Source organism: Medicago sativa, chromosome 7, assembly GCF_051527215.1.
Source record: "Medicago sativa cultivar Bolivia chromosome 7, Bolivia_mono, whole genome shotgun sequence".
In the NCBI taxonomy this organism is placed as follows: Eukaryota; Viridiplantae; Streptophyta; class Magnoliopsida; order Fabales; family Fabaceae; genus Medicago; species Medicago sativa.
In genome coordinates this window covers 16,717,942-16,730,823 of record NC_140755.1, presented here as the reverse complement: position 1 = coordinate 16,730,823, position 12,882 = coordinate 16,717,942, and the positions used below count along the sequence as shown (strand labels likewise).

Sequence of the window (12,882 nt, the reverse complement as noted above, 5' to 3'; positions counted from 1 at the left end):
TTTCGGATGGGTTGGTCCGTTCGGACTATCATCGTATGAGCTAAAAAATATTGCCTCAATCTTTAGGCCGCTGTGAGGAGGGCGAGAGCTACCTTTTCGATTCTCTAGTACCTCGTTTCAAGTCCTAGCAACGCCTTACTGGTGAAGTAGACTAGTTTCTATCCCTCCGCCGTTTCTCTGATGAGGACGGCGCTTACCGCGTCAGAGGAAACAGAAAGGTATAGGTAGAATACTTCACCTTGGTTGGGTCGCTAGAGGACTGGCGGTACAGAGAGAGTTTCTTTGAGATGTTTTAAGGCGTTCTCGCACTCGTCTGTCCAATCGAACTTCGATTCCTCATGAATTTACCCCCGGAAAGAGAAATTGAGTTTTCAATTGATTTGGTTCTTGGAGCGGAACCGGTGTATGTAGCACCTTCTTGAATGTCACACATGGAACTCAAAGAACTGAAATCTCAACTGGAAGAACTTATTCAGAAGCATTTTATCAGACCTAGTGTGTCTCCTTGGGGTGCACCAGTATTGTTGGTTAAGAAGAAAGATGGCAGTATGAGGTTGTGTATTGATTATCGCCAGCTAAATAAGGTGACTATTAAGAACAAGTATCCTCTACCAAGAATCGATGACCTACTGGATCAACTTTAGGGAGCGACAGTGTTCTCAAAAATTGATCTCAGGTCGGGTTATCATCAGATTCATATCAAATCTTCGGATGTATCCAAGACGGCTTTCAGAACGCGTTACGAACACTGAATTTCTAGTTATGCCGTTCGGTGTGACTTATGCTCAAGCAGTTTTCATGGATTATATGAACAGGATCTTTTAGCCGTACTTAGATCAATTCGTTATTATCTTTATTGATGCCATTTTGATTTATTTCAAGACCCCGCAGGAACATGCTCAAAATTTGAGGATAGTGTTGGATGTTCTTCGGGAAAAACAATTGTATGCAAAATTCAGCAAGTGCGAGTTTTGGTTGTCAGAAGTTAAGTTTATGGGGCATGTTATTTCTCAGGGAGGCGTGGCAGTTGATTTGTCGAAAGTAGAGGTTGTTCAGAATTGGACTAGACCAAAGAACGTTTCAGAAGTTCGAAGCTTTTTGGGGTTAGCTGGCTATTATCGACGGTTCATTATGAATTTTTCCCAAATCGCTTTACCTTTAACGCGGATTACAAGGAAGGACATGGCATTTGAATGGAATGAAGAATGTGAGAAGAGTTTTAGGACTCTGAAGAATAAGTTAACCCAAGCCCCAATTTTAACTATCCCAGATCCTGAAAAGAAATACATTGTATTTTGTGATTCATCGTCTAAGGGTCTCGGTTGTGTACTTATGCAAAGAGACAGTGTAATAGCTTATGCATCCAGGCAGCTCAAGACGCATGAAGAGAACTATCCCACTCATGACTTAGAATTGGCAGCTATACTTTTTGCTTCGAAAGTATGGAGACATCACTTATATGGAGCGCAATTCGAACTATTCAGTGATAATAAGAGTTTGAAATACTTGTTCGATCAGAGGGATCTGAATATGAGGCAAAGGCATTGGATGGAGTACTTAAAGCATTTTGACTTTGAATTGAAGTATCATCCAGGGAAGGCTAATGGTGTAGCGGATGGTTTGAGTCGTAAGGCCTTAGCTCAAGCTGAAGTTATGATGCACGCTTGTAAGTTGTATGAGAAAATCCGAGACCTTAACCTCGAAGTCACGGAGGTTGACGATGGTATTTGCTTGCACAAAATAGAAGTCTCATGTGATCTACGGTCAAGGATTGTACAAGCACAGGAAGCAGATGTTGAATTACAGAAAAGAATTGGTTATCCAGAATTTTCCATGGCTTCGGATGGAGCGATTTTGTTCGAAGGAAGAGTATGTGTTCCGAATGATCCAGCGCTTAGAAGACTAATCTTAGAAGAAGCTCACAAGAGTAGTTTCTCGATTCTCCCGGGTGCTACCAAGATGTATCAAAACTTAAAGAGAGAGTATTGGTGGCCTGGCATGAAAACAGATATTGCAGAGTTTGTAGCGAGGTGCATTGTCTAACAATAAGTTAAGATTGAACATCATAGACCAGCAGGTTTACTTCAACCGTTAGAGATTCTACAGTGGAAGTGGGAGCATAAATCTATGGTCTTTGTGGGAGGCTTACCCTGTACGCAAAAAGGGTATGCCTCGATTTGGGTAATCGTGGATAGATTAACCAAGTCAGCTCATTTCTTACCGGTTAAATCTACCTACAAAACGTTGCAATATACAGAGTTGTTCATCTCGAAGATTGTCAATCTACATGGTGTTCCATTGACTATAGTGTCGGATAGAGATCCAATTTTCAATTCACACTTTTGGAAGGATTTTCAGAGAGTTTTAGGGACACGCTTGAAGTTAAGCACGTCTCATCATCCACAGACTGATTTTCCAGTGACGTATTAGTTAGCCTTACCTCCAGCCATGTCAAGTTTACACGATGTATTCCATGTATCTCAGTTGAAGAAGTATATTCCGGATCCCTTCCAGCCAATTCAACTAGACTCTATATAGTTGAAGTGGGACTTGACATTTCAGCCGGAACCAGAAAGAATAATAGACCGTGATGTCAAATCCCTCAGGAGTAAAGAGATTCCCATAGTGAAGGTAGTATGGAGAGGTTCGCCGGATGGTGAAGCTACGTGGTAACTAGAATCGGAAATGATGAACCAGTACCCGTATTTGTTTTCAGGTACATTCTAAATTTCGAGGACGAAATTTTTTGAAGGGGGGTAGGATGTAATATTTTGCTTATTAATAATGCGATGTTTTACCTGATAACGTCAAAATGCGCGCGACTAAGGTTAAGGGTATTATTGTAATTGTACATTGAGGGGGTATATAAAGACTTTTGGGCTCAAAATCTTCATTATGTTTTGAGCTTTCTCTCTCTAAGGTTTTGAGAAAACTTGAGCTCTTTTCCCTCTCTAGAAATCGGTCCACTCTCTCCCTCCCAACTTCATCTTCACTTAATATTTTCTCTTCCAAGCAAGCAACTATGTAAGGAATGAATAGATCTTGATGGGTTCAACTAGGAAATTCTTCAAGCAAGCTTCATCAACTTGATCTCACTTACTTAGAGATTGTTCTACTAGAGTTTTGGTGTTCAGGCTTAGAGTTTTTGAGCTCAACTTCAGAATATACAAGGTGAGTTCTTAGATAGAATCCACCCTTGGGATTATGTGATTACTTTTGTGAGAAAATCATAAAGTTTAGGGTTTTATGCATAGAGATTAGTTACCCCTTCTCATGCCATGTTTGCTAAACATGTGAATACTTATCATGTGAATGTTTTTCAAGTATCCTACGATCAATAGAGTCAAATAGATACCTTGGGTCACTTGGTTTTGAGGTTTTTGAGCTAAAAATACCATTCTTGCAGGTTCTGGGCTGTCATAACTCGTCGGGGCTAGCTAGGACTCGCCATGGCGAGTTAAAACCACATAAACCATGGTTTACTCGACTCACACTCGCCACCAACTCACCTAGGCGAGCTAACAACACCAAAGCTTGTTGTTGGCTCGTTTCAGGCAGTTTTGGCATTTTTCGAGTCGGTTTTCTCTGTGCTGTCTTTTTACGACAGTAAACCCCTCAAACCAAGGTCCTATTGGATAATCTTTTAAATGTTTTTCTTGGAAGTAAAGCAAGTATTTAACTTATTTAGTAAAGCATGGCATACGAGAGAAATGATATATTCTTGATCGGGTAGCGAACAATACTTTAAGAAAGGGAATGAAATTCTAGAGCCTCGATATAGTTTATCAAGAACTAGAAAGTTAATTATGAACTATATGTATGTTAAGACGTGAAGCGATTAGTTTAATCTTTTCACTAAGAATGAATAAGCAAGACGTAGGTGTCGTGTCTCTTGCGATCCACGCTAGGTTAGGATCTCAAGGGGTTTCGGCCAGGGGAACAGGATAAGCTTCGCAAGGGGGCCCCGCACGATATTGAGGCAGTCCGATGTACCTTAGATAGGTTTCCATTGGTCATGTATGGGATTGTACTCCGGATTACTCCACCAGGGGCTCTCCGTAAAATGAACTTAGATAATGTTGTTCAACGCTAACTTCTAACATAATGAATGTATATGACTACGTATGGCACGATATGAACATGATTAGGATATGTTGTTAGACATGTATGTATTATTTATAGAGCAAGTTATGAAGTTACGCCGATGATGATCTAGGTTTTCCCCGATCGTCTGGTTTAGGATCGTGTCATGAATATGTTATGTTCTGGCCTTGATGCGTTTAACGTATCTTGGGGTCGCGGTCTTAGGTTCCCTTGACCGCCATGACACGTAAGTTAGAAGCAAGACCTATGTCAAGTTAAGAAGAACCTACGACGGATCTAGTATGCACGACCGTCTAGGTAAGCATGACCACACACGTATAATCAACCGTCAGGTTGTATTGTAGACACGTGGTGACCGTAGGTTTCCCCGAGGTTAACTATAGCCTAGGGTTAGGTAGAACTCACTGAGACATTATGTCTCATCCCTTTTCTTCTTTGTTCTGGTTCACAGGTTTCTCGTGGCAAAGGTAAGGAGAAAGCTACGGATTGATCGTGCTATCTTGGACCCAGCCCTTATGTCTCTTAGCTTGATGAAATGTTATATTATAAGCTTGTGTGTAATGAACCTTGTTGTACGAGTTTCATTAGACTGTTTTTGTATAAATAATGTAACATAAGACTCAAGTTAGCTTTGTATCCGAATTCTCGACTTATATCATTTTCTTATTGTATAATTAATGTATCCAATATCAGATATAACCCATATGTTGAAAATTCTAGATACTTTTGATTTGGGCGTTACAATACCAAAAAAAAGAAAGTGACAAAAAAAAAATCACGATTTAGATGTTATTTAACAACATTCTGCATCTAATTAACTTGGATAAACAATATCACAATCTTAGTATTTCATATACCATGAGAACCGTTTTGCACAAAAATATATGTCAAATGTTCAAAGTTCAAACATGTGATAACATATGAGAAATTTGATCCTTAGGTTAGACAATAGTCCATCTTGTAACAGAACACAATAAACTAGTAGGAGATATCACTCATCATTAAAAACCCAAAATTGGTCATACTTATCGCAATGCTCATTTTTCACATTTTTTGTAACTTGGTTTCGCGCCTGTACGCGGGTTCGCTGGGTTGCGCCCGTGATTGGTAAATAAATATATTAATCTAGTTTGTTACACTTTTTAAATGATAAAGGGAAAAAATCATATATATGTATATATACTTTTTTTGAAGAAATTATATGTATATTCATATCGTGTTTGTTATTTTTTTAAAATATTTAAATTTATTCTTATCTATTTGTTACATGTGTAATTATTTATATTGAAAATTGAGGTCATTTTTAGAAAGGAAAAAGTCAGCCCAAAAGAGGTGAAAGATGTTGTTTTTCTTATATATAGTATAGATAAAATATTAGCTTTAAACAAATAGATAAAATAATAAAAATATTGTGAATAAACTTGGAAGCAACATGTGACATTTTTTTTTTTGACAAACGATTATAAAACTTCTAATTAAAAAAAGGGATTATGTAAAAACTTTCTGATTTTTTTTTTACTCTAACGATGTTATGACTTGGTTGTTTATTTCTTCCAAAAATAAATGTTTGAGCATTGGGATACAGAAACTCTTCTATTTCACTATTTCAAGCAAAACAAAGAAAAACCAAAACTAGAACCATATATAATTAGCATTTTTTTTTTGCTCTAGAGAATCAAGCAATTTTAGGAGATAAAATAGCAATAAAAAATTGTTTTCATAAAAAAGGAATATAAATTTTTAGCAACATGTAAGAGTTAGTGCATAATTGATTTAGAATCTTAGATAGGGAGAAATTTTAGGAACTTTTTTATGGAAGGATTCCAGTAAAAAAAAACACAATTTTACGTGATAAAATGGCAATCAAAATTTATATTGATAAACTAAAATATTTCGCACTACCAAAAAAACTAAATTTTTTTTTTTTGTGGTGGCTGGGGTTCGAATCCAGACCTTGCATATATTATATATTGTTGATACCAACTGAGCCAAGCTCACTGGAATAAACTAAAATATTTCTAACCAAACAAAACCTCATCGAAATATTTTTTTTGAAGGGACCTCATATAATTTTTTTTTTTGTTTTTGACAATGTGTAATTCTTTTATTTACCGCCTTCTTAAAACTCTTTTATTTACCGTCTTAAAACAGTTTGATAAAAAATGGAATATAAATTTTTTCTCAATATGTAAGAGTTAATAATTTTTTGGTTTAGAATCTGTTTAGTCTAAAATAAATTGATCTAGAATCTTAGATAGGGAGAAATTGTAGGATCTTAATTTATGTCACAGGTTCTTTCCCTATAAATAAATCTCTATCAAGTTTTACAAGAATGCAATTTCACCATCACCATGGATATGGTTAACCAAAGAAAGAAGAACATGGGGCGCCAGAAGATTGAGATCAAGAAGGTTGAGAAAGATTCCAACAAACTTGTCACTTTCTCAAAAAGAAGACAAGGTTTATTCAGAAAAGCAAGCGAACTTTGTGTCTTATGTGATGTTCATGCAGCCATCATTGTGTTTTCCCCTGGTGACAAACTTTACTGTTTTGGTCAACCCGACACTAACGTTGTCCTCAATAGCTACGTCAAAGGAACCACTGAGTTTGAGGATTCAAAGTCAACTGAAAATTTTCCGACTTGCAAAGATTACAATAGACAATATGAGGAGGCGCAAAAGACGTTGGAGACGGAAAAGAAGAAACTAGAAGATGTTCAAAATATGGCTAAGATTTTCAACAAGGGTGACTGGTGGAATGATTCAATTGATGATATGAGTAGTGATCAGCTTGAACAATTTATGGTGTCCATTTACGAGTTAAGGAGGAAGCTTGTTGAAAGGGCTGATGAACTTGTCATGAAGCAAAGTGTCATGCCCTAGAATAGAATTATTAGCTATCCATGAATAAAAAAATTCTTTCAGTATTTTCGTTTTCTTTTTAGGCTAGGGTTTTTCAGTCTGCACTTTTTATTTTTATTTACTTGCTTTCAGTCTGCACTTTGTATACTGCAATCGAGATTTTGCTTTATGGTAATTTAATTTGGATTATCTTTTTTTTTTTCACACCATGTGCTTATTTGTTTTTTGTATGTTTCAAATTGATTTTACTTGACGTCTCTAAATGTTTTGTGGTATTCATCCATTTTTTTAATTATGTGATCTGGTATTTGATTGTAGTCACATTGGCGGAGTAGAAGAGGTTGTTACAAGCATTGTTATCAAAAACCCGACTTAAGTCCCAAAATCCTGGTTTTTGCGACTTTGCGTAGCTTCAACGACTCAAATCGATAGCAAAGTCCCAAAATCAGGCAAAATCCTATCAAAATCGCACAAAATCGTGAAATCCGTTCAAAATCGCAGGATTTTGATGGATTTTGAAGGATTTTGTTCATTTTTTGATAAGGGTCAATTTTTAATCCCTTTCGTAAATTGACCCGATTTGAATCTATGACCCGGTTCTATAAATACCCTAAAGGCCAAAAAAATTTCATTCTTTCACTTCCCCCACACTTGTGATCAAGTATGTATATGTATTATTAAGCCAAATTTTTTAATAGCCTTACTCACTTGTGATCAAGTATTTTGTCACGTATTTATGATTTGCCTTTAAGTATTTTGTCTAGGTTGTTTAGCATTATTATGACTACTAAAGAATATTTGCATCTAGGCTTTGAGTCATTTATGTATATGTATTTTGTGGACTTTGAACTTTAGTCATTTATGACAATATGCAATTTACAACATATATTTAGCATTATTTTTGTTTTGGTAGAATCCTCATTTTGATTGCGATTTTACAAGTCCCGACTTTGCTTGCTATCCTATATCGATTCTACAAAAGTCCTTGAGTAAAATCCTTCGATTTTGATTGCGATGTTACGAGTCCTGATTTTGCTACACCCTTTCGACTTGAAGTAAAGTCCCGATTTTGATAACCTTGGTTACAAGTGTAACTCCGTTTATAATCCCCAATATCTTAGATCAGTTTCACAATTAGATTGGAATAATAGAAGAACCTCTATGATAACACTTATTTTATTTTTTTTTCATTAATGTTGATTGTAAACTTGTTATCTTGTGGTAACTACTAAACAGGAATCTTTTGTTTTTGTTAATAGATGGTAATCGAGTTTCATAGTCTGCGTTTGGATGGGAAAGGTTGATAGTTTTCGCCACCAACTATGTGCAGATGCTTGATCCTGCTGCACTTATCAGATGGGGACTAGCATATTGAACTTTCCTATTGTAGCGTTAAAGTGCTTGCTACTAATAATTACTTGAGGCATGAAACTCATACATTGTTTGATCATGTTGTTTAGAGCCTTATGCCGTAATCATATTTATTGAACATAGAATTCATATTTGCTGGTGATGCAAACTTGATCTATAATAATAGAATTCATATTTCTTGTGTGTCTATTTATCTTTTAAGATTAACTTCATTCATGGATAAACAAAGGAGAGATCTCTGATAATGCTTCTGATCCTTATCTCTAATAATGCATGAACTTCATTCTTAGATATGTTGTTTTAAGTTTTAACTCTACTCTAAAAATGGAAGCTTGATGTTCAGCCAGTCTTTTTGCATGTTTTAGCTGAAGCTTGATGGTTAATATTTTTCTTTAATTTACTGGCATTGATTTGATGTACTGCTCACATGTCTGTAGTATTATTTTTTTTCTTCTTTTATAAAGTTTTAATAATGCTCATGTTCAAGCTGATATTATTAACAGAGAAAGCATGCGCTCAGTGGTTCAGAACACATCCAAAAGAAGTATGCTATAATGTTATATTTCTAACTTTGCGAATGCTCCAGATTTGATTTGTTAACTCAACTCATAACGTTATGATTTTACATATCAAGCATTCTTAAAGATTTCCTAATATATAAGATGGATAACAATTTAGCATATAGTTGTTTTTCAGATTAAATGATGACAATTTCTGTTAGCCTCTTGGTGTTAGAGGTTTTGTTAGTAATGGTATGATACATATTGATCTTAGTTGTCTGTCTGTCGCACATTATTTGGCGTATATGGACTAAAATTTTTATAAAATAAAAAAATAAAAAAAAAATCAGCAAAACCTATCAAAAGAGAAAAACAAGTATGCTTGGACACTCATCCTGACCAAATAAGGCCCTTACATATGAAGTTGGTGCTAAACTTGAAATTTATTATCATAGCAACGGGCATTTACTAAAAGATGATTGAGTTTTAAATTTTTGGAAAACTCAAAACACTTTGTCAAAAGAAATAAGCAACATTCTTGAAAGAAAAAAAAAGAAATAAGCAACATATGGCCAAACTTATAATAAGCAACAGGTTGGTTTCTCTTATAGTTATCATGACTGGTGGAAACATCCGTTACTGTGTATGTGTATCCATTAGTTTATATTGTTTTGATAGTGCTCTCTTTAAATGTGGCACTATGATTTTGTAAATACTTATGCTTGTTTCATCCTTTGCACAGCTTGTGCGGGATGATCCTCGGTTAAATATATATATATATATCATTTTAGCTTGTTCAAAAAAAAAAGTGACATTTTCTGTTGTTTTTTGGATTTCCAAACTGTTGTATTTGGATTTCCAAATTCTATTATCTACCGAAGTTGTTACTAGGTTGAGTCACGACCAGGTCGCTCTCTTTAAGACGTTTTGTGGCACTGCCCAAAATTATGCAAGACAGACTATCAACCACGCCGCCTCCAGGATAAAACAAGCCCAGCTACAACTGTGCGGTTAACTACTGCACTGCAGAAAACCGTTCGAGAATTACACCCTCAAATACGGTACTAAGACCAATCTTTAATACTGAAACCACTTTAATATGGTACTGTTACCACTCTATTATGGTGCTGAGACCACTCAAATATAGTGTTACCACCATTCCAATTATTAACTTCTCCATATGATACTATGATCACTCATATATGGTTTTACACCATTCTAACGTCTAACTTCTTCAAGAACCGAAGAAGAATATATTTAAGATCGTTCATAATTTTGAAGGGACAATATATCGGCCGGAAAAGGGACTATGATCTTAAATTATTATTTATTCCGAAGGACATAAAAATATCGAAGGGACTATGAACTTAAGACCATTCTTAATTCCGAAGGGACATTAAACCGAAAAGAGACTATGGTCTTAAGAACACTCTTAATTCCGAAGGGACAGAAAAAAGGAGATGAAGAGAAGAAAGACTCGTCAACACAAGTCAAGAAAGAGAGAAGAGAGAAAGAGTTCCCGACAACTCAAAGAAACTCTTTGGTGTGATTTTTGGACTAGGTTAGCTCTCCTTTTATAGGGAGAGTTTGTAATTAATTTGGAGAAACTTAAGAACTAAGTAAACTTAAAAATTAAGCAACCACAGATTAGCTCAAATAACAAACTAATCGGACTAGTTCAAAAAGAAACAAATCCACTAACGAAGGAAAGATAGGAAATTCAGTTGGATTCTCAATCTTATCACAACAAACATAACCTAAAATTATGGGAAGTGATATCCATGAATAAAGAATAATAGTTATTATTATTTTCATAATAATAATTATTATTTTCATCATTATCAGGTATTTAAAATTAAATACCACTATTTAAACACTACTAATGTGTGTGTTCTATTTTATGTGGGACCCCCACACTCTATTTTTTCAATTCAACACTAGATCAAAGTTTAATTAATTACTTAGTGTTTAATCTTCCAACCTTCCAATTTCTTTCCAACTTCACACCAATGTTCCAACATTTTCTTATACATATGACCAAATTTATTTATTTTTTGAAAATTTTCTTATAGTATACTCCCTCCGTTTCACAATACATGTCTCTTTTAGAGAATAATTATGTTTCACTTTCAATTTTCAATGCAACATTAATTATTGGTTTGTCAATAATACCCTTACCTATGTATTTGTAAAGAGAGAAATAATAGAATACAATAATAAATGGTTAAGGGTGTTTTAGAAAAAACACAAAAATTTAATCAAAAATAACAATTTATTTGCTTGAAGATATTGGTCAAAGATTTTCAGTCAAAGTTTTTTTTCTTGAAGATATTGGTCAAAGATAATGGCATAGTATTAAAGTCAAATTCAAAGTATTAAAGATATTGGTCAAAGTCTTAAACGCATTTTTGATTGTTGTTGAAGGAAATTCAAATAAATACACAACTTGTGTCAGCATACTTTCAAACCTCTAGCAATAATGTCTCGTTTTTCAGTTTTGACGCTTATTTTCTTTTATCTTTCTTGTTTCATTTATCTTTCTCATGCTTCGAACAAAGGTTTCAGTGTTGAAATGATTCACCGTGACTCCTCAAAATCACCCCTATACCATCCCACAGTAACTAAATTTCAAAGAGCTTATAATATTGTGCATCGTTCGATCAATCGTGTCAATTACTTCACCAAACAATTCTCTCTCAATACCAATCAACCTGTATCAACTTTAACCCCAGAATTAGGTGAGTATCTCATTAGTTACTCAGTTGGCACCCCACCCTTTAAAGTTTATGGTTTTATGGATACAGGTAGTAACATAGTTTGGCTTCAATGTCAGCCTTGTCATACATGTTTCAATCAAACCTCTCCTATATTTAATCCTTCAAAATCTTCAAGTTACAAAAATATTCCCTGCTCTTCTAGTACATGTAAAGATACAAATGAGACACATATCTCCTGTTCCCATGGCGGAGATGTTTGTGAATATTCTATTACATATGGTGGTGATGCAAAGTCACAAGGGGATCTTAGTAATGATACTTTAACATTAGATTCCACCTCCGGATCTAGTGTCTTATTTCCTAACATTGTGATAGGATGTGGACACAACAATGTGCTGCAAGATGACAGTAAAAGCTCGGGTGTAGTTGGAATGGGAAGTGGACCAATGTCGCTTGTAAAACAAGTAGGCTTGTCAGTTGGTAGCAACAAATTCTCTTACTGTTTGATTCCTTTTAATAGTGAGTCTAACTCCTCTAGCAAACTTAGTTTTGGAGAAGATGTTGTTGTTTCGGGTGAAATGGTTGTTTCAACTCCTATGGTCAAAGTCAATGGTCAAGAACACCATTATTTTCTAACATTAGAAGCATTTAGTGTAGGAAACAATAGAATAGAACATGGAGAAAGAGAAAATGCTTCTACTCGGAACATCCTAATTGACTCAGGCACACCGCTTACTATGTTGCCAAATCTTTTTTTGTCTAAGTTGGTATCATATGTGGCACAAGAGATTAAACTACCACGTATCGAACCTCCTGATCATCGTTTAAGCCTCTGCTATAATACCACCGGGAAACAACTAAATGTTCCTGACATTACTGCACACTTTAATGGTGCAGATGTTAAGCTAAATTCTAATGGAACATTTTTTCCATTTGAAGAGGGGATTATGTGCTTTGGTTTCATATCATCTAACGGCATTGAAATATTTGGGAACATAGCTCAAAATAACTTGTTAATTGGCTATGACCTAGAAAAAGAAATTATCTCTTTCAAGCCTACTGATTGCACCAAGTATTGATTGAGTGTAAACATTCTTTACCCAAATTATTTGGTTATATCACATCACAATAATAATAATAATAATAATAATAATAATTGCTTATTTTTACATCTTAGTTTTCCATTTTACTTTAACTTTTCTTAACAAGCAAAACTTTATTAATCACTACTACTCATACCACAAAAAAGAAAGTGACAAAAAAAAAATCAATCACGATTTAGATGTTATATAACAACATTCTGCCTCTAATTTACTTGTATAAACAATA

The 12,882-nt window shown here is 34.9% G+C and overlaps 1 protein-coding gene and 1 pseudogene across 1 annotated transcript; both read left to right on the top strand.

Annotated features, from left to right (window-relative positions):
• Window positions 1-6,455: 6,455 nt before the first annotated feature.
• Window positions 6,456-8,340, top strand: LOC146904656 (agamous-like MADS-box protein AGL62). The gene is made up of 2 exons (XM_085726713.1): window positions 6,456-6,974; window positions 8,245-8,340. The coding sequence occupies exons 1-2, from the start codon at window positions 6,456-6,458 to the stop codon at window positions 8,338-8,340; spliced, it is 615 nt and encodes a 204-aa protein (XP_085582839.1).
• Window positions 8,341-11,315: 2,975 nt separating this feature from the next.
• LOC146904655 (aspartic proteinase CDR1 pseudogene) lies at window positions 11,316-12,724 on the top strand (annotated as a pseudogene).
• Window positions 12,725-12,882: the final 158 nt, after the last annotated feature.